The sequence below is a fragment of the Micromesistius poutassou genome (assembly GCF_964030765.1).
Source record: "Micromesistius poutassou genome assembly, chromosome: 4".
NCBI classification, from domain to species: domain Eukaryota; kingdom Metazoa; phylum Chordata; class Actinopteri; order Gadiformes; family Gadidae; genus Micromesistius; species Micromesistius poutassou.
The window spans coordinates 873,147-894,917 of NC_140274.1; the positions used below are offsets into that span (position 1 = coordinate 873,147).

At 47.2% G+C, this 21,771-nt stretch overlaps 1 protein-coding gene across 1 annotated transcript in view; it reads right to left on the bottom strand.

Annotated features, from left to right (window-relative positions):
- Positions 1-273: 273 nt before the first annotated feature.
- The window catches only part of fam131ab (family with sequence similarity 131 member Ab), a gene marked incomplete at both ends in the record, with an annotated part of 22,466 nt that continues 968 nt past the window's right edge, over positions 274-21,771 (bottom strand). Inside the window, 5 exons of the mRNA XM_084467400.1 lie at positions 274-881; positions 7,578-7,709; positions 11,899-12,081; positions 12,257-12,350; positions 19,524-19,663. Of these exons, the coding sequence (XP_084323526.1) occupies positions 274-881; positions 7,578-7,709; positions 11,899-12,081; positions 12,257-12,350; positions 19,524-19,663 (1,157 nt within the window). The remainder of the gene's footprint in view (positions 882-7,577; positions 7,710-11,898; positions 12,082-12,256; positions 12,351-19,523; positions 19,664-21,771) is intronic.

Sequence of the window (21,771 nt, forward strand, 5' to 3'; positions counted from 1 at the left end):
CAATCAGCAGGGTCCAGTGCTCTTCATCACACATAGAAAAGATTGTTTGGACGCCTCAAAACAAAAAGCTTTTGGATGTAAGTCCAAAGGTCAGAATTTGGGCTCTGGAGGGGGAGCGGGTCAGTGAGTTATGGGCCCAACAACTCAGGAGAATTGGAAAGATGAGATTTTAAATTGTTGTACAAATAAGGCGAGTCACGGAAAACCAAAGAACAGAGCAGAGTGGGAGGAGCCTGCGGTGGGCCAGCGGTCACTCCCGGCTGAGACCAGGAGTCACTGGCTGTGGGCCAGCCTCTCCTGGCCCTCCTCCTCCTCCTCCTCCTCCTCCTCCTCCTCCTCGTCCAGGGAGACCACCCCAGAGGAGGCCACGTCCGACACCCTCCTGCAGGGCAGGTGCTGCTCCCCCACCTGGCACACGGTGGTCTTGTAGCCCTTGCAGGGCCCCTCGTGGCCCTCCTCCTCCTCCTCCCCTGGCGACAGGTAGGTCTCAGAGTAGGAGGCCGAGTAGCAGGGGGAGTCCTGCCCCCCCCCACTGCCCCCGGCGGGCGAGTGGGGGCCGGCGGCGGCGCGCTGCAGGCGGGCCAGCAGCAGCTCCTCGCCGCCCTGCAGCACAGACAGGATCTTGGCGGCCAGTTCGGCGGCGTTGCCGTGGGGATGGCGGTGGGGTTTGCCGGTGGCGCCCAGGTCGCGTAGCAACGGGTGTAGCTCGTCCAAGCTGCACAGGCTGGAGCAAAGCGTGTCCGGGGAGTCGGAGGTGGGGGAGGGTTCTGCCCCGCCCCCGCCACCGGGCCCCTCGCAGCAGAGGCCCCTGAGGGCCAGGTTCTGGCACACCTGGCTGTGGATCAGGTCCTTCAGGTAAGGAGGGAACGGCGACGAGACCTCTGGAACAAAAAACCAGACAAAGACCATGAAACAACCAGACAAAGACCATGAAACAACCAGACAAAGACCATGAAACAACCAGACAAAGACCAACAACCAGACAAAGACCATGAAACAACCAGACAAAGACCATGAAACAACCAGACAAAGACCAACAACCAGACAAAGACCATGAAACAACCAGACAAAGACCATGAAACAACCAGACAAAGACCAACAACCAGACAAAGACCATGAAACAACCAGACAAAGACCATGAAACAACCAGACAAAGACCAACAACCAGACAAAGACCATGAAACAACCAGACAAAGACCAACAACCAGACAAAGACCAACAACCAGACAAAGACCATGAAACAACCAGACAAAGACCATGAAACAACCAGACAAAGACCATGAAACAACCAGACAAAGACCATGAAACAACCAGACAAAGACCATGAAACAACCAGACAAAGACCAACAACCAGACAAAGACCAACAACCAGACAAAGACCATGAAACAACCAGACAAAGACCATGAAACAACCAGACAAAGACCAACAACCAGACAAAGACCAACAACCAGACAAAGACCATGTTAATGAAACGCTCCAATTGTATAGAGGCAAGAATGTGTCTGTGTCAATGTTTTACCTTAATTGCTGAGAATAAGGACTTTGAATTTGAAATTGTACTCGTTTCTATAACGTCTACTAAATGACCAATAAGCCTTGGTGATTGTCGACCAATCAAAAGAGAGCAAAACAATTTTCAATGAAGCGGTATGATTACAGTCGGGTATTAAAGGGGTGATATCATGCTTTTTCGACTTTTCCCTTTGCTTTAGACATACTTTAAACCCTACGTATGTGTACATGTTTTACATGAGCTAAGCTAGAAAAATCTAAGTCCGAGCCAGGGGGAGAATTCGCACCCACGAGAACGCCCCTCAATAAGGGTGTGAAACTAGTTTGCGCTCAAACTTTACTTTCCTAATAGTGTGACGTCAGACTGTGGTGCTCAAGTGAAGAAGTCCCTCCTCCCAGCTACCCGCAAAGTTTACAACTTCTCGGGGGTGTGAACTTGCCGACACACGCGCAAAGTGTGTGTCAGCAAGCGTGGGCGTGCTGACCAATCACAGCAGACTGGGCTACTCGGAGGGGGGCCTTAAAGCGACATTATTCAAAAAAATAATGTTTTTGAAAGATGCTGAAATTTGTTTTGCAGAAATTAACAGTGTGAGAATAATAAAGGGTATTTGTAACATAGGCATGTAACCCTATTCTAGTAGTACGCCCAAATGCAATTATTAACCCTAAAAAAGCATGATATGGGATCTTTAAACACTGTACCCTCACTGATTTACTTGGTACAATCGACTATAAAAATGATCTATTTATATATTTTTATATGTTATACGTACTAGAAACCACTAGACCCAACCAAGGCTCGTCATAAGAAATCTACGCCAGGAGAGTTTGCACCATAAGATTAGCCTTTTTTCCCACATTACACTGAACTGTGCACTCTTCAAATATCAGACTTTGTTCGAAAACACCATTTTAAGTTCATAGGCAAACCAAGAGGGTATCAGAGTGACCACCTGACTGCCGAAGCCTATAGAGGGTGCTCAGCACTGAGTACTGTTGAGGCCTGAGCACCCACTGTCTCCAGGCCAAGGAACTGCCTTTAAATCCAGGAGAGAGCGTTGAGTAAGCACTATGGCCTCTCAGCGTTGGATCCAGATCAGGTTTCAGTTGCTGGCCTGCTGATGTAATATGTGCCTTGTTGGTCTGCAGAGAGCAACGTGTAGACCGGGAGACGTTAAGGGGAAATCCGGTATCAAATGGATCTGGGATATGTTTAGTATGATAACGAGTTTGAACGTTCTTTGGGGAGCAAAAAAAACGCCAATACGACACATTCTTAAGTTGGCTGTTTTTAACCAGTTCTAACAAAATGCTATACTTTGGAATGCTAAGGGTAAATCTCATGGTAAAAAAGAAATCGCTGTTTTAAACCGCTTACAAGGCTAGAAGTAGCCCGGCACTTCTGTGGTAGTATAATGAGGGTCTTAACATATGAAACAAGGCATTGATAACTTTGTAAGTGTACAGATAGTTTATTAAAAATGACATTTTATACACACAAAACCTTCAGTAATACCCCATCTTGTGTGCATAAAATGTCATTTTGAATAAACTATCTGTACACTTACAAAGTTATCAATGCCAACGGCTGACCTCTTTACGTCACCAGCAACAACAAACTCAGGCAGCATTCGAGAAGGATGTTTTCAGTAGCCAGCTGTCAGTTTGGGTCCATGTAAATTCTAGGACGCACCATTGTTCCGACCTCTCAATAACCCGAATAATTCCCATTGGTCCTTCATCCCACTAGTCCAACGTCCCCTTATTTAAAAAAAATAAACCCTCTGCTCCGACGTCCCATTGTTCTGACCATATAGGCTTTTGTGGATCACCTGCAATAATCTAAGATCTGATTCAACAATAACAAGCAAAATAACTTTTCTCTAGCCTATAAACACATTTCATTGTTGTCTGCCATATGCCTGGTAGGGAGTCCGGCGGCAGACCTCCTCCAGTGGCAGTCCGCATACGGCAACAATCTCTTTCTCCTGTCGTGGTTCAATCTGGACTTCAGAGCGTCAAAGCAAAAATTCCTTTCCCCCAATTCCTTCTCAACCATGGCCGAGATAACCAGATAGGTACCAGAGAGTCGGAGAACCAGACGCAGTCTTTAAGATTCATAATATCATAGAATACCCCTGTCAGTTCGGCCGCGGCGCAATGAATGAATAAAGATCGTAAACACGTCGGAAGAAAAAAAACATTTATTTTGACAGATGTGCCCGTAACTACATCGCCACTCCATCTTCTTCGCCACCCTTTTAAATAAATCGCCATTTCTCGTTTTCCAACAGTGACCATAGTCTTCTTCTACTTCCGGCTCACGGCCCCCAGAAAAAATCTCGAGCATGTGCAGAACGCAAAATCTGATACCAATCTGATTGAATGTATACATGCATGATTAATGCAACTATCAATCAAATAATCAAGGGGTCTTAATCTGACTATGAGAAACCTGATTCGGTTCGATTTTAGTCCAACTAAGGTGTATACATGCATCTTAAAAATCCAATCATAGTCGGACTAACCCAATAATTAGATTTTCTTGAGTGTCATGTAAACACACTGAATGTCTTCGGGTGAAGACAATCCAGCGTGACAAACAGGCAATTTGTGCTTTAAATATTTAAAAAGAATGCACACTTTCGCATTCTCTTCCAGCCCACAGACATTGTGGCATTTACCCAACAGAAAGTACGCGGTCATCGACGGGGCGATGGGAGACATTAACCTGGAGTTGATGTGTTTATCTGTCGGTCTATGGAGGGCGGGACATTGGTGCTTCCGTCCAATGGGATTTCCTGAGTTTCATGAATGACAGTCCCTCTTCGGGTGAAGACATTCCAGTGTGCACACAGGCATGTATTCAGAGAGTATTCATAGCGCCCTGACACAGCGCACAGCCACAGACCGTCTGCAGTGAAGGGAATTATATTAAACTTGCAAGAGGGATATCAAATTGCGCGAGGGAACAAAAAAAATGTTGGAAGAACATGAAAACTAGGACACTGGGACAATAAGATCCACCTACAGAGACGGATCTGGACCACAGGGGGGGAGAGAGAGAGAGAGAGAGAGAGAGAGAGAGAGAGAGAGAGAGAGAGAGAGAGAGAGAGAGAGAGAGAGAGAGAGAGAGAGAGAGAGAGAGAGAGAGAGAGAGAGAGAGAGAGAGAGAGAGAGAGAGAGAGAGAGAGAGAGAGAGAGAGAGAGACAGACAGACAGACAGACAGACAGACAGACAGACAGACAGACAGACAGACAGACAGACAGACAGACAGACAGACAGACAGACAGACAGACAGAGAGAGAGAGAGAGAGAGAGAGAGAGGGGATGAATTCTTGATTTGTAAAAGGGTCTGGCGAGGCAAGGGCCAACGTTTACATTTGTCCTGAAAAGTCAATCAGATCATTCAGAATATAGAAAGAAGTTTATATATTAGAGGTGGAACCAATCACAAACTCCGGATGTGGTACGACGCGAGGTCATGGGGTCATCGTTGGGTTTGATACGTCAACAGAATAAGGTCTGAAAGTGTCCCTTCTGTTCACACCTAAACGTATGGCCAGCTAAACCTTTTATGGGTTACTGTCACACACTATAGCAGTATCTTGTTGTAGTACAACAAAAGATATTCAATGACCTTTTTGAGAGAAGGTCAATTCCATAGGCGTCGATTACGCTGCGGACGCTGGGGACGAGTACCCACCAGTTTTCGTCAAGATAAACTTTGTAGCCACCACTTAAAAAGACAAAAAACTTGAGTTTAAATATTATGGATTATTACACGGCTCCTCTCAATGCTGTACCGTTCACTTGCAGGGGCAGGGGTGGTGAATTATTTTTCGATAATTGACCATTGCTAAGCATTTAATGACTGGTCAAGGAAAGTGGCTCTGATTCACGTCTCTCGTATCACTCCGCAAGTAGTTCAGTAACTTATCAACCCCATCGTATTTGGTTGCTAAGCGACGTCAACATCTTTGGCGGACTATTTCTGCTGATCTGCTGATCAACACTACGAATGCTGGTAACAAATTAATTGTAAAAAGGCACACTGTGTGAAGTTATTTTTTCGTTTTGGTAAGTAGCCGTGTAATAAGCGGGATAATGTATAGAACGTCGCCGGTCATTATCGAAAACAAGCCCCTTAAGGGCGAAGCAAGTTAAGGGTCCGGTTCGCCCTGTCTGGGCTTATTTCCCTGATAATGACTGGCGTTCTATACATTATCCCTTACTATTTTTGTATGAGCTGCCAGCCTGGCTTGGACAATGAATGAGGTATTAATACCGATACTCTTTGGCTGGGATGCAATAATGAGGCAGCAGACAATCAAGTCATTTTAGCCTGAACACATGAAGGTAAAAAGCACCAGAGCAGGTTGCTAGTACCATGGACATACAGAGTGATAACCTGTTGAACTAAATGGATGTGGTAGGCGACACCACGGGATGCATCTGCCACATAAATAAAGGTAAGACGCGATATTTATTGCTTAAGATTTGCTGGTGCTGTGGCGAGGTCTTTTGTGTTTTTTGCACTCAAGTGGTCGGATGTTCTAACTCTTGCAATTGATGTTAGCCTTAGCCACCAAGTAGCCTGACTTATCCAGGCTACTTGGTGGTTTGCGTTCGTACAGTCTTGGGTATAGTGGAGATGACGATAGTGGAGTAATTAGTGGAATAACTGTGGTCTGGAGTGCATGAGTTTTGGTCACAATGCCTGATGTAGATTGGATGGATGTGTGTTGTGAATTGAGAACAGCCCATGATGTGATACAGCGTTCAGCTGTGCAACAAATATTTTTTGCTTTTTCAATCTTGACATTTGTAGTGCTGTGTGTAGCCACACGTTTGCCCCTTCACAACTTAAACACTTAGTTCATTTCCTTTCTTTGTTTGTGTTGGTAGCTTAGTCATGTCACGTTGTCAACATTGGGTACATGGAGCACAACATAGTGGGTCATATGTCCAATGCTTTTTGGAAACACTTTATTCATAAAATGTGTCAGACATCAGTTTTTTGTATCCACAAGTTTCCACCGCCCCGTGATGCTTTGCGCGAATTGTGGGCTTTACCGGTTACTACGAGATCGATGTAAACAATCGCCGTCAGTCATTCATTCATTACGATTTCAACCAATTTAGTTTTGTCCGGTTGTAAGTACATCCTCAAAGGGCACACGTTGTTTCAGAGCGTTTTAAAGCCATAATTGTATGACATAATTGTATGCGACAATATACAGTGATGCTCAGCCTGCCAGCTGATCAGCTACAAACACAGCGGTGGCGTGTGGGCCACATGTCCCCGGTGACCACCCCAGGAAACGTGTGGATCCATTTGATTCATTAGTGAGCTACAGGGGTATGCCGTCTTTCAGAACCTTTCATTACCTGCACTAAAGAGAAAAAGAGTGCATCCTCATTGTACCCAGCACTCTGAAAATGCACTTTGGAGTGAGTCTCTGTCCCCAGCACATTTCAAACCAAACTGACGCCCACGGCCAATTCTACTCCCACTATAAGAACCCTGTGACCCCCCTCTGAACACCAGTATGTCTGGACTGGTTTCCTCTCTGAACACCAGTATGTCTGGACTGGTTTACCCTCTGAACACCAGTATGTCTGGACTGGTTTACCCTCTGAACACCAGTATGTCTGGACTGGTTTCCTCTCTGAACACCAGTATGTCTGGGCTGGTTTCCCCAGCCCAGCTGGTGATGCAGTGGTGTGTTTCTGTTTACAGGGAAACCAAAGTGTTCCCAGACACTTGTAGGCTGTTTGTGTGACCATCCATTGAGTCACATGACATATGTGTGTGTGTGTGTGTGTGTGCTGTGTTTAACTGTGTATGTGTGTGTGTGTGTGTGTTTGTGTGCTGTGTTTACCTGTGTGTGTGCGTGTGTGTTTACCTGTGTGTGTGTGTGTGTGTGTGTGTGTGTACTGTTTTTAACAGTTTGTGTGTGCGTGTGTGTTTACCTGTGTGTGTGTGCGTGTGTGTTTACCTGTGTGTGTGTGTGTGTGTGTACTGTTTTTAACAGTTTGTGTGTGTGTGTGTGTTACCTGTGCTCTGTGTGGTGGGCTCGTTGGCAGGCAGAAAGTCTTCATCGTATGAGTCATCAGTGGAGTCGTCTCCGTCCACAGAGGACCAGGCCCTGAGCTTAGCCTCCGCTATGGCAAACTGCTCTGCTACGCCTGCACACACACACACACACACACACACACACACACACACACACACACACACACACACACACACACTTGATATATGCTGTATTCCCATCGCTCGCTTTGTGACACAGACACACAGTGCCACGCATATCGATGTAGACAAGGTGATAGGTGGTTGTCATGGTAACAATCGTATTTCCACACAGTATCACAGATATTTTCCGATTGACCAATCCCCACGAGGGAACCGTGGGAGGTAGCATTGGCGCAGACGATATATCCAATCAGTGTCTCTCCTGTTGTCACATGACCGGCCCACTAACATGGCTGCCGCTACGCTCTGGGTCTGTGAGCCTCTGGAACGCCCTCCCACACCTCGCTCTATTAACCCTTCTGTTTTGTATTCAGGCCGACTCATCCCCATCCCGTCTCCAACCATCTCCCTAGAAACAACTTACTCAGGCAATTCCAACACCCTCGCTGTTTCTTCTGCATCACATGTTCACTCTTTCACTCCTCATCTCTCTCACTCTCTCGTTTCCCGCTCTCAATCTCTCTCTTCTGCCTTCAAGTGTGGTCTCTGACGGAGCCGGGTCGATGGTCCCATTCATCTGAGCGCTGAGTTCAACCTCTTCCCAGACAGCAGGGCGTCCACCAGCTGCTGCTCTGAGCCCTCACAGGTCTGGTTGAGCACCGGGGGGTCTCCTCCCCTCGCTGCTGTGCTCCACTGTGATCTCATCAGCTTTGTTGATGTCTGACAGCCGGTCAGTGGACCAACTCTGTAATACAGCCTCTTTGATGAGCATATTTCTTTTTACAGTTACAACAAATACTGCCCAATAATGATTGTGTATATGCCAGTGATCAATGTGATAGACACTATTTAGTTGAAATAGCAGCGCTATAGTCTTATTTCTGCTTGTGTCAGGCTTCAAGGAGCCCCTGTGTTTTTGGGACAACATGGCTGTTTCCTGTTGGAGGGGAACGCCACATCCTCTCTAGACCTCCAGAGGACCCCCCTGAGGGAGGAGAGCCTGCCAACTGAGGGGAGCGCCCTGCCTCGCCCATGTTCTCACACACACACACACACACACACACACACACACACACACACACACACACACACACACACACTCTCTATCACACACACACACACACACACACACACACACACACACACACACACACACACACACACTCTCTATCACACACACACACACACACACACACACACACACACACACACACACACACACACTCTCTATCACACACACACACTTTGCAGATAATCCTTTCCGGTCACCATGGCTTTGGCTGACGGCCTTGTAAAGGAGGGTGTGTGTGTGTGTGTGTGTGTGTGTGTACAGATAGTGTCTATCTGTTGGCAGGAGCCAGACTATCAATAGGACACGCTCCCCCTCCACCCCACCTCCACCCCCTGCATCTTATTCCATCTCTTCATGAGCTGGCAGGAGACCTCGGACTGGCACACATGGACACGTTCACACGTGCATGCAGCCGTCCTCTGCTCTCGCAAACTTACCCCCTCCCTCTTTCATACACACTCACGCACAAACACACACTCACGCACAAACACACACTCACGCACAAACACACACTCACGCACAAACATGCCAGCATGGGCCAACTGAGTCCCACAAACCGATGCCTTTCATGCCAGTGGCCCCGTGCCCCCCAGAGGCCCCTGAGCACACAGGGCCCGCTGCTGAGAGACAGGAGAGGACTCGGCCCCTGGGCCAGAGAGGAGTCGGCCCCTGGGCCAGAGAGGACTCGGCCCCTGGGCCAGAGGGCAGTAGAGGACTCGGCCCCTGGGCCAGAGGGCAGTAGAGGACTCGGCCCCTGGGCCAGAGGGCAGTAGAGGACTCGGCCCCTGGGCCAGAGGGCAGTAGAGGACTCGGCCCCTGGGCCAGAGGGCAGTAGAGGACTCGGCCCCTGGGCCAGAGGGCAGTAGAGGACTCGGCCCCTGGGCCAGAGGGCAGTAGAGGACTCGGCCCCTGGGCCAGAGGGCAGTAGAGGACTCGGCCCCTGGGCCAGAGGGCAGTAGAGGACTCGGCCCCTGGGCCAGTCCAGGGACAGCAGCCCAGCGTGGTGCATGGGGAAGGGAGGGCGGGTTCTTTGGCTAGGTTGTCCTAGCTCCTGAAAGAACTAGGGTTTGAAAACAAATGAGGAGACTTGTGTTTGACGAGCACTGCCACACTTTCTAATTGAAGAAAGCACTGCTGCATACACATGTTTGGTAAGATCCCGGCAAATCACACCTCTGTTTCCATGAAAAGGTTGAAATTATCACAGATTTAGTTTATCTTTTTGAGAAAACTGTTCTCATGTTGCAGACCACGACTCTTTCACAACACACGCATGATGCAGTGCTCTCAGAAAATAGAAGAGCTTCTACTTTAAGTCAAAGAGAAGAAGAATGATGACGGCATGACAACAACGGACAGGACCAGAACCTTGCTGTGCCAATTAAAGGACAATTCTGGTATTTTGAACATTGAGCCCCCTTTCTGGTTTGTCTAGGATGAAATAGAGAAATTTTGACTATTGGTCCTGTCTTGGGTACTTGGCTCATTTAGAATCGCCCCTATCTGCTACGGGCTGGCTACGGGCAATCAAACCTGTCCTTAAAACAACCCTAAACGTTCGTTTTCAGAAATGTGCAACTCACCGAGTGGTTAGTGGTGTTCGTTGATGTTCCAAATCAAGTATTGTAGCGAAATACAGTTTGTCGTGTTTTATTGCACATTTATCGCATTTGTATATCCCATTGATTCCTGTTGGAAGACTCATTGCTCATTGGCAAGAAATGGAAAGGGAGGCTGTTTATGTTTGGTTGTAGTCTTTTTGCTCGGTTCTCCGTCTCAACAGTAGGGCTAGAACTGAGTGAAAAGACTACAACCAGACCCATTTTCCGTTTCCTGTCAACGAGCAATGAGTCTTCCAACAGAAATCAATGGATTTACAAATGTGATAAATGTGCAACCACTCGGCGAGTTGCACATTTCTGAAAACAAACGTTTAGGGTTGTTTTAAGGACATGTTTGATTGCCTGTAGCCAGCCATTCTGAAGCAGGCAGGGGTGATTCTAAATGAGCCAAATACCTGAGACAGGACCAATAGTCAAAATGTCGGTGTTAACCACTCTATTTCATCCTAGACAAACCAGAAATGGGGCTCAATGTTCAAAGTACCGGAATTGTCCTTTAACCTTGAGCTTCTGCATTGCAGGAGGCAAAGGGGAGGATGCCAGGGAGGTAGCCAGGGGCAGAAAGTAACCTAAAGTGTGATCTCCCCTGATTCTATTGGCTCTGCTCTCATCTCTTCATCACATCACACTATTGAGGATAGTAAGAGAGAGGGGGTGAGGAAGGAGCTGAGAGTTGGCACCAGACAAAGGCTAGACTAGATAGATAGCTTAGATGAGCTTGGCACCCTGGTGCTCAAACCAAAAGCCATCCCGATGGGAAAGTGATTCAGAAAGTGATCTTAATTAAAGTGAAGTCTGTGGTGCGGCGTTGCCGCGCTGTTGTAAGTGAAACCAAACCTCATCATTGAACCAGAGAGACCGCAACGGGTTATGGTGATTATGGTCTCAGATTGGCTCTAATTGGTACCAGCTGATGCCACTCCGTTGTGAGCTCCATTACCCAGGGCTCTGTGATGTGAGCTCCATTACCCAGGGCTCTGTGATGTGAGCTCCATTACCCAGGGCTCTGAGAGGAGGCTGGTGGCCATCAGGCCCGTCTGCGGGCCCTTATACGGGCTCCACGGAGCGCATCGCCAACCCTCTATTTGTACTTTGAAAACCATGTGTTTGTACGAGCCCTGGTTTCGGTTTGGACAGATGTAAGGGGCCAGTCAAATGTTTGAGGGACATTATAGTAACAGAATAGAATCTCCAATAACAGGTCACCAAATGTGAGTCTACATTTACATCCTTCCTTTTTTAAAACATTGGCGATTTCAGGATCGATCTATAGCCCGATGCAACCCACTGCATCCCTGTTCCTCTGAAGTAAAAGGCTTGAGGGTTAGGTTCCTCCAAAGCACCGACACACAGATGGGGCCCCCCAGCAGGCATACGAGCTCCTCTGGAACAACACAGACGGGGCCCCCCAGCGAGCATACGAGCTCCTCTGGAACAACACAGTCATGTTTGTACTCAAGGGCACAGGGAAACAGGGAATCCCACCTGCAGCGAAGCGTGCCTCCTGCTCGCCCTCACTGAGGTCTGAGTAGGAGTTGAAGTCCGACTCCAGGGCTGCCGGCGTCTCCATGGGCTTACACCAGCCCTTCCACTCTATCAGGTGGGCCAGCCGACCCTGGGCCATGGCTGTGGGCTTGGTCACATGGTCCTTCACCACCTGGGAGATACCTGAAGAGACCGGGCGGGAACAGAACACTGACAAGGGTTTCAATGTCGGAATGGCTTGTGTGTGTGTGTGTGTGTGTGTGTGTTAAGCAGACATGTATGCCTATGTAGTATAGTATTTGTTCATATTTCCTTTGTTAACCCTTAATATAGGTTAAGGTTAGCGTATGGTGCATACCATGTAGAGAGGAGCGCGCTAATGCTGCAATCTCTTGAATAGTAAGAGCTCTTCTTGATTTAGGTAACATTTCAATGGTGTCATCAACATTCACCTGAAAGAGAGAGAGAGAGGAAGGTTAGACTTGAAGGTTGATATGACAGAGAGCAGCTTTGGTGCATGTTCCCACTCTCGTAGTATGACTCAGGGGCAAATCAATGAAGGTTTTCAAAGCAGAGCAAAATACTAGTCAAGACCTTGAAAATTGAATGTCTCCCATTCAGTTGATTGCTAGTAGGCCTCACTTAAACATCAAATGAAACATGCATCACCAGGTCAAGCACAAGGAGCTGCAACCAAAGGCTTCCAATGTAACACCGACCAGGAAATGTTACGTTTGTATATATATACCCCCCCCCCCCCCCCCCCCCCCCCACACACACACACACACACACAGACCCAGCATGACCTGTAAAAAGAACCAGACAGGGGACAAAAGATGTACCCCTCCTCTCGTCAGTTCCTTCATCAAATCTGTCTCTGGTGTAAAGTCACACCGCTGGTATCAGGTGTTGACCAGCGCATTGTCCGCCCGCTCTTTTTATAGCTCTACCTGCGTGCACTTGGAGCACCAACGTCAACGCTTTGGGAGACTGCATGGCAGGCAAAGGTTGTGTGCTATTTAATATGGGTCCACTCAGATGACCAGGCCATTTTCAGTGTCTGGACAGATCAGAGAGAACTTAAATATGTGGCAAATACCAAAAATATCTAAATGTTTGCACAAGCGCAAAAAGGTTTCCAGGATTGGGATGACGTCAATGACGACTGAAGGCTGGGAGAGAGAGGCTGGAACATGTTTCGCTGAGGGACGCCCAGCTCAAAGAACTTCAGTTCAATCGCGTGGGGATCCTGTTTATTGTGGCTGGTTTCAGAATAAGCCTTTCCTACTACGACTGGTGCTCCATGTGACGGAAGAGTGTAGGGGCCTCTACGAATATTCAAATCTCCTAACCTTTATGCCTCCTTTGCTTAACCTTTGTGGTAAACGTCATCGGGTCAAGGAGAGATGGAAAGGTGCTTCCTTTCGAACATAGGAAAAGACCGCACTGTTTAAAATGAATTAGACTCCACTTTACTAACCGATGTCATTGCGCAACGGCGGGTATTGCTGACTTCTATCATCTCTAGCGTGAAACAAAAAAATGTGTTCTTGTTTTGTTCTTGCGTTCTTGTTGTATTGATTTATTCAGGTTGTCACCAACAGTGAGAATCACTTAGGTCAGACTAGGCCAACGGGAATATTTGAGGCCACTTGAATCCCAATTCACATGTGAAAAAAAAGAGGCTCAACTTATGTTGATGTTTAAATTAACTGCCCCCAGTAGTCTTTCTTAAATGTGAAGTCTGCATTTTATTTTCTTATGGTGTATATTATGTGCTTACTAACCAGCAATAAATGAATTAATTTAGAAAAATAATGTTTCTGGAATTGGTATCCATTATTATCATTTTATTTTCTTCTCTTCTCTTCTTCTGCTTAACCGCGTCTCTCATGCATCTTCGCGTAGAGTTGGTAAACTTCGTCGGTGGCCTGTTTCTTTAAATATTGCCACCGTTAAGTTATGTTATTATGGGATACCAAAGTCTCCTTTCCTTTCGTAAAGGTTGGTCAGGAGTAACCTATGCTAAAGGAGGGTTAAAGGATGCATCGAGGCTCCTTTCCTAAGCATTTTTAGAATTCAAACCACCTTTCCTCCAAGTAATTCCGGGTCATCTCCTTAGGAAAGGACATTTCCTGAGCAAAAAACTGAATCCGTAGAGGCCCCTGGATATGATTAAAGAAACCTATTTTAATCCTTTGTTGTATGGTTGTTTGGGGCTCGGTATGACTCGGAGAGGTAAATGTTCAACATGTGGTTTATTCAGAGACACAAGGTAAACAAGCTGCGTTCTGGAGGTGGTTCATGAAGCCTCTCTGGAACACAGGTAAGACATCAGTGTGTAACCTTCAGTGTGTAACCTTCAGTGTGTAATCTTCAGTGTGTAACCTTTGGTCTGTCGTGGGTGTGGGCGGAAATGGCAAGAGGCCATGCTCATAGGGTCTTATCTGTAACCCATAAAACCCTATGTGGTGTTGTGTTGACCACTCTATGTAGAAGAGGCTATTCAGGGGTTTGTTTCCCAAAAACATAGTTGCTAACTTCCTTAGCAACCTACCTCTTAGGGACTCAACAGTTAATAGGAAAGTGTTCCCCAAAACCATTTCACCGACATAGGAAGCTCTGAAGTTATTAAACTCCATAGTACTAGGTAAGGTAAGGCTTCCTGACTGTTTCCCAACAACATAGTCTGGCTGAGTCCTTACTACTCACATGGTAAAAAGGCAAATGATTTACAACAGCTCTAGGGCTGGTGAAGGTCTGTATTATGCCACATGCTTCCTGGATATTCATGGTCACGTGACCGATTTCAGTCTTCTTTGTCTTTTTTACGCTATTAGCATTCCGAGTTAGTGCAGTACCGCCTCCAAATGTTAGGGGGTGGAACATCACTGGACATTTAATGGCTCACAAATATTTCCTTTAAAACCCTGTTACTTTTACATATGTGATAAGATTCTGGGCAGCAGGTTTTAGAGTGAGTGAATTCAGTGATTCACAATTAAAAATAATAATAATAAATAGGCCGGGCCTGTATCAAGAAACATGCATCCACTGCAGCAACAACACAAGATGCTGCCCCCCTGTCAAAATTAATAGGCTATCAAAATAGTGTAGGAGGGTAATATACAGCCTAGGTACTGTTAATAGATGGACAGACTTCAAACATCTAAAATCTATCATTAGAACTGAGGAAACAAGACCCGCCTGGCAGGCCTCGAACCCGTGGCAAAAAAAACAGCAAAAGCTGTTTAGCCTGTCTCAAGGCGAGTACTCTCACCACTCATTCACAAGCATTGGGAAGAAAAGTTATTTTTTTTACTTATCCATATCCCAGAGAATAGTGTAGACAAAGCAAATTTCTCACCAAATTCATTGTTTGAATTATCTTTTTTCCGTATCAATCGTTTGCAGCACCTATATTGCTTTGGATAGATATATATAGATTATAGATATAGATATAGATAGTGCCTATGCTGGGATATTCGCCAGTGTCCTTAAAAATTTGTGTGACGTTTTTTCCAAACAAACAATTATTTCCGAAATGTTTGTTTCTTATGTTGATACAAAGAATAAGTAGGCTAAACACAATCAAGTTGGCGAATATTAACCACAACTGTATAACAATCATGTAGTCTAAATATCAAAGTTTGTGAGGCTTCCACCTGTGAATTTCAGAAAACATCTGTTCACTGTGTATAAGCTGATGATAAACATCTGTTCACTATGTATTAGCTGATGATAAACATCTGTTCACTGTGTATTAGCTGATGATAAACATCTGTTCACTATGTATTAGCTGATGATAAACATCTGTTCACTATGTATTAGCTGATGATAAACATCTGTTCACTGTGTATTAGCTGATGATAAACATCTGTTCACTGTGTATTAGCTGATGATAAACATCTGTTCACTATGTATTAGCTGATGATAAACATCTGTTCACTATGTATTAGCTGATGATAAACATCTGTTCACTGTGTATTAGCTGATGATAAACATCTGTTCACTGTGTATTAGCTGATGATAAACATCTGTTCACTATGTATTAGCTGATGATAAACATCTGTTCACTATGCATTAGCTGATGATAAACATCTGTTCACTGTGTATTAGCTGATGATAAACATCTGTTCACGATGTATTAGCTGATGATAAACATCTGTTCACTGTGTATTAGCTGATGATAAACATCTGTTCACTATGTATTAGCTGATGATAAACATCTGTTCACTGTGTATTAGCTGATGATAAACATCTGTTCACTATGTATTAGCTGATGATAAACATCTGTTCACTATGTATTAGCTGATGATAAACATCTGTTCACGATGTATTAGCTGATGATAAACATCTGTTCACGATGTATTAGCTGATGATAAACATCTGTTCACTGTGTATTAGCTGATGATAAACATCTGTTCACTATGTATTAGTTGATGATAAACATCTGTTCACTATGTATTAGCTGATGATAAACATCTGTTCACGATGTATTAGCTGATAAGTACGCAGCTAATCAACAAAGAGGTCAGCTATGTATTGCTATGTTAGCTGGAGACTTTTGAGAAACACTTGTACTTCGGCTGCTGCATCGTACAACTCGGCTTAGTAATATGTCTGCAAAATGCTAACTTCCTGACTGTTTTGGGAAACGCACCCCAGGACTGGTGTCAGCACTACAAATGTGTGGTTCAATGAAGTACTGATGTTAGCTTCAATCATGTGGTCTAAATAAATCAGATACCTGACGGATGGTAGCCTGTTAAACAATGAATTAATAACGTTAGACACCTCGTCTTTCACACGCACGTTGACAGCGGTGGACACGGGGAGGGAGGGGAGCCATGTCTGCTGGAGGGAGGGGAGCCATGTCTGCTGGAGGGAGGGGAGCCATGTCTGCTGGAGGGAGGGGAGCCATGTCTGCTGGAGGGAGGGGAGCCATGTCTGCTGGAGGGAGGGGAGCCATGTCTGCTGGAGGGAGGGGAGCCATGTCTGCTGGAGGGAGGGGAGCCATGTCTGCTGGAGGGAGGGGAGCCATGTCTGCTGGAGGGAGGGGAGCCATGTCTTCTGGAGGGAGGGGAGCCATGTCTGCTGGAGGGAGGGGAGCCATGTCTGCTGGAGGGAGCCGCCATGACTGAAGCTGATTATTCCCAGCTTTATTTTTTTTTCCCAGCCGCCAACGCGGCGTCTGTGTTTCTGTGACAGCGCAGGTTTGGTGGTCCCAGATGAACGGATGAACGCTAACATGGGTGTTATGAAAGCTGCATCGGTCTAAACTTGCTCCCCCATCACCTAGGAAACGCTTCCGCTGTCACACGCCGTGCCACAGGTTCCTAGAGGTCTGCAGCGATCGCTCTAATTACAGGCTAATTAAGGTGACAGCACAGCAGACGCCTCATTTGGGAACTAGTAGTGTAGCAGTGTCCTATTGAGTCAACTATCTTTTCTCTTAATGATCAAACATGTTGCCTAGGCTACCAGGCTGCCTCTTATAGCACCATGAAGGCGTGTCTGCTACTCAGTCGATTCCAGATCCCATAGTGCACGTTAACCCGCAGCCTTTCTCTTTGAATTACCAGAGCTCTCTCCTTCCCGACAACGCCCCGGGTTTTCTCGCAGAAGATTTTTTCAATGGAGAATAAAACACACATCGTCCTGCGACCCGCCCGCCGCTGCAGGTCGTTTCTCTCGGACTCCAACCGCGCTGGATGGTGGCCTGTCTACCACCTCTCTTCCTCCCTCCCTCCCTCCCTCCCTCTCCCTCCCTCTCTCTCTTCACAAAACGGATCTCCTTTGTCGCCCAACATTCCACAAAAGGAATATTTCTATAGCAACCGGTCACCAGGGAACCAGTCGTTACACGTGCTGTGATTAGCTGATGACATCACACACAGCGCACACCTCTCCAAGACAAGTGGACTGTGGCGTGTCCCCCCTCCTCCCTCAGGTTACCATAGCAACCCCCCTATGGACATAGTAAGGTGCATCATCACGGCGTGGCGGACGTAGCCTTTAGGTGACGTCTGAGCGGTGTTTATGTGTGGTCCTGTATTGGATATATGAGCAGGCCTACGTTTGGTTGAAGAAACAGCAGCCTGTCATCCCCCAGTCCCCAGACCGGAGACCATCCACGGACCTGTTAGAACCGGCCTTGAGTTATTATTTTTTTATATAGACCTATAGATAATATATTTTTCATATTTTATAACTTCGGCTATACGAGTACTGTAAATGCATGTGTAATGTAAATGTATTTCTTCTTGTGTTTCTCTTATAAAGCATTATTTTGTATTATTACATTGTTGAAGAGAGCCGGAGACTCAAGCATTTCCTTGCTGTTGCTTTAATTGTTGTGAATATCACACATAAATCATGTTGAAAAACAGCCACATCCTTTGTTTAAAAATGATGCATCTTAAAATTAAGGCGTTCAAATTGACTGCCGGTCCTCCAATTTTTTTTATGAAAATGCCGGTCCTTGGAACAAAAAAGGTTGGGTTAAGGATGATCACAGCAGGCAGCTCCACAAGCTCACTTCAATGCATCACATTTACATTTAGGCCATTTAGCAGACACTTTTATCCAAAGTGACTTACAATAAGTACATTTGTCAGAAGAAGGAGAAACTATTTATCACTGTCGGTACAGTAAGGATGTTCATATAAACAAGTGCCAAGCACTAACCATCACTAGGTTAACCCGTTCCCCGTACACAACAATGATAGCTAGGATAAGATACAACTAAGTACTTTTTAAAAAATGTTAATCCATGAATGAGACGTGTCCGATTCATCGTCCACGCAGCGGAAACGCAGAAAAGAGTTAGCCTTATTGTTTGGCATAACTATTTTGTCCAAAAGCCAAAAAAAAAAATCTAATTAAGATCCAAATTAAGAATTAAAAATTAATTGCTAATTACAATGAATGATTGGTGAATAATTAGAACTGAACGGCTGAACTGATTAATGAAAACTAAAATAACGAGGGAACCCAAACTGATCCACACGGTGGGATGATGTGGTTAATTAGGTTATTATTAAACCGGGAAAGGTTGAGAAAATAATTGAATGCTTCACAGGGCGGTGCGGCTGAGGTCCATTAGAGGGTCTGGTTAGTGGTGCAGCCCATTGGACTCCCATCCAGAACGCCCCTCAACAGGTGCGTCAAACTGCTTTGAGCTCAACCTTTCCATCCGTCACAGCGTGACGTCAGACTGTACCGGGCGGCGCTGAAGGGCCGCGCCCCGCGCCCTCCCCGCAATGTTTACAACTTCTCCTGCGTGTGAATTTGCCGACACACGCGCAAATCGTTCGACCAATCGCAACAGAGTGGGCGTGCTGACCAATCACAGCAGACTGGGCTACTCGGAGGGGGGGCCTTAAAGCGACGTGAGACAATTCAGACCGTTTTTGAAAGACGCTGAAATTGGTTTTGCAGAAATGAACAGTGTGAGAATAACAAGGGCTATTTCTAACACACAGGCATGTGACCCTATTCTAGCAGTACCCCCAAATGCAATTATTAACCTTAAAACAGCACGATATGGGATCAATTCAATCAGTGGTCCCTAGAGGACGCGCCCGTGAGTCGGGACCACAACAGGGGAGGAGGAGCAGCACCTGGCTCCAGTCCAGGCTCCCCAGCGGCGCTGTGAGCAGCAGTCTGCGGGCCAGGCCGGTCCTCGTGTTCCCCCACAGGGCCACGTCGGTGACTGGGCTCGGAGCACTCCACTCCACGCACAACGTGGTGTCGCCCGCCACTGTGGGGAAGAAGTGGTCAGGGGGGGGACGCAGTAGGGTCATGCGGGCGTGCGTGGGGCGGGGGGGGGGGGGGGGGGGGGGGGGCAGCCACTATGACGCCTGAATGGTTTGGTGGCTTCAGCCACGTCCTGTGTAGAGCATCTCACTGAGCCCTTCAGCGGACAACAGACACATTCAAACGACGCCAACGTCTGTTAGGAGATGGGGTCTACTTCTAGTGAGATAACCGAGGGCACGGCTCAGTGTACCTTCATGCATTCACAGCCATGCTACATCATGCTAGTGGAACCTGTGGAGGGTTTGTGGTGCAGGCCTCCCCAAAGCCTTCAGCCAGCCGCCTGCAACGGCTGGACCCACAGAGCAGTCCAAAGCGCTCTGCTTCACCGCAGAACAGTTTGCACAGGATTCCCCTTTTCAACAGTGGAAGGCCCGCGCAGGTCCTGAGCAGACCAGAGCAGACCAGAGCAGACCAGAGCAGACCAGAGCAGACCAGAGCAGACCAGAGCAGACCAGTACGGGTCCACACAGACCCTGCCGCCGGCCACAGTTTGATGCAGAGCTGAGCATTACAGGACCCTGGACAGAAGAACAACGCGCTGACCGTCGTACAAAGCCAAGAGTTTCAGAACTGTGGTGGCGAGTGTGTGTGTGGGTGTGTGTGCATGAGCGTGTGCTTGTGAGTCTGTGTGTGTGTGTGTTAAATCAGTGTAACAAAGCCACACTGAGAGTGGGCCTCATGTGTCAGTGCGAGTGAGAGGTTCTCGTTACACTCTGTGAAGCGGGGAAATGGTCGCTTAGTCGTCAAAGCCCCTTTGATACAGAGTCCAGTATCACAGCCCCCCTCAGCCTCACTGTGGGCCCCCCGCTGAGAGGGACGCCTCCTGTTGCCCACGCTGCTCAATAGCTGCTGTTTAATTGGACATCAGATCAGATGGCCTGAGGCGCTTTGTGTCTGAATCTAGGAGCAGCTTGTCAACGGACCAAGAGTGACACCACCTTGGTTAACAGACGTAGTGTCAGTGACACCACCTTGGTTAACAGACGTAGTGTCAGTGACACCACCTTGGTTAACAGACGTTAGTGTCAGTGACACCACCTTGGTTAACAGACGTGGTGTCAGTGACACCACCTTGGTTAACAGACGTGGTGTCAGTGACACCACCTTGGTTAACAGACGTAGTGTCAGTGACACCACCTTGGTTAACAGACGTAGTGTCCATCACTGGCGAGGCCCCTCACATTAAACAAGTGGACAGAAGCCGTGCGGGGCGTGATGCTTCACAAAGGTTCACCAAGAGGCTGAGGTCTGAGACGTAGCGTACATTACAGCCAACATGCAGCGCTGAACGTGAACAAGCGATGGCGTTAATGTGAGGGGCACGGCAAGGCGGGCGTTACACATGACCGCGCCACAGGGACACACACCGACCGCTAGAGGACAGGGCCCCCTCCAAGGGGCTGGATCAAAAGACAGAACGGCGTGGACGACAACAACAACAGACCCCATCCCGCTGAGGTGCTTTAACCAATCACAGGCCTGCGGCATGCCCCGGAACTCTCCGGTGAAGGCTCCCGCCGTCACCCCCATCTGGGTGGATGTGGTTCTCCACCTCCTCTTTCTTAATTAACCCATTTCCCAGAGTTGACAATAAGCTCATTTATTCAAGCTCAAACAACTCTTTATCCACACATTCTTATTTTCTTTCTCCCTTGCCTCTCTCTCTCTCTCCCTCTCTCCCATTCTCTCTCTCTCCCTCTCAGTCTCTCTCACACTCGTTGTCGTGGAAACAGCGGTGAAAGACCGCGCGCGGACGTGCGTTTCCCATCGCTGTCTCGATGGTTTCCGCGAAGCAGTCAACACACGATGTCGCGCTCTGACGTCACGGGCTGCGCGGTACCTGGAGGGCAGCGGCGGCGGCAGCGTGTTTGTTATTCACGTGTTGTCTTCTCGTACACTTTGACCGGGGAAACGCAGCGCCACAACCAGAGTGAATTATCGCGCCCCATGTGTTCGTAGTGGGCAGACTTACTACAACATAACAACATAAAGTCTACTTAGGGTCTAGCTCTCTACACAGCCGCTCTCTACACAGGGGGGGGGGGGGGG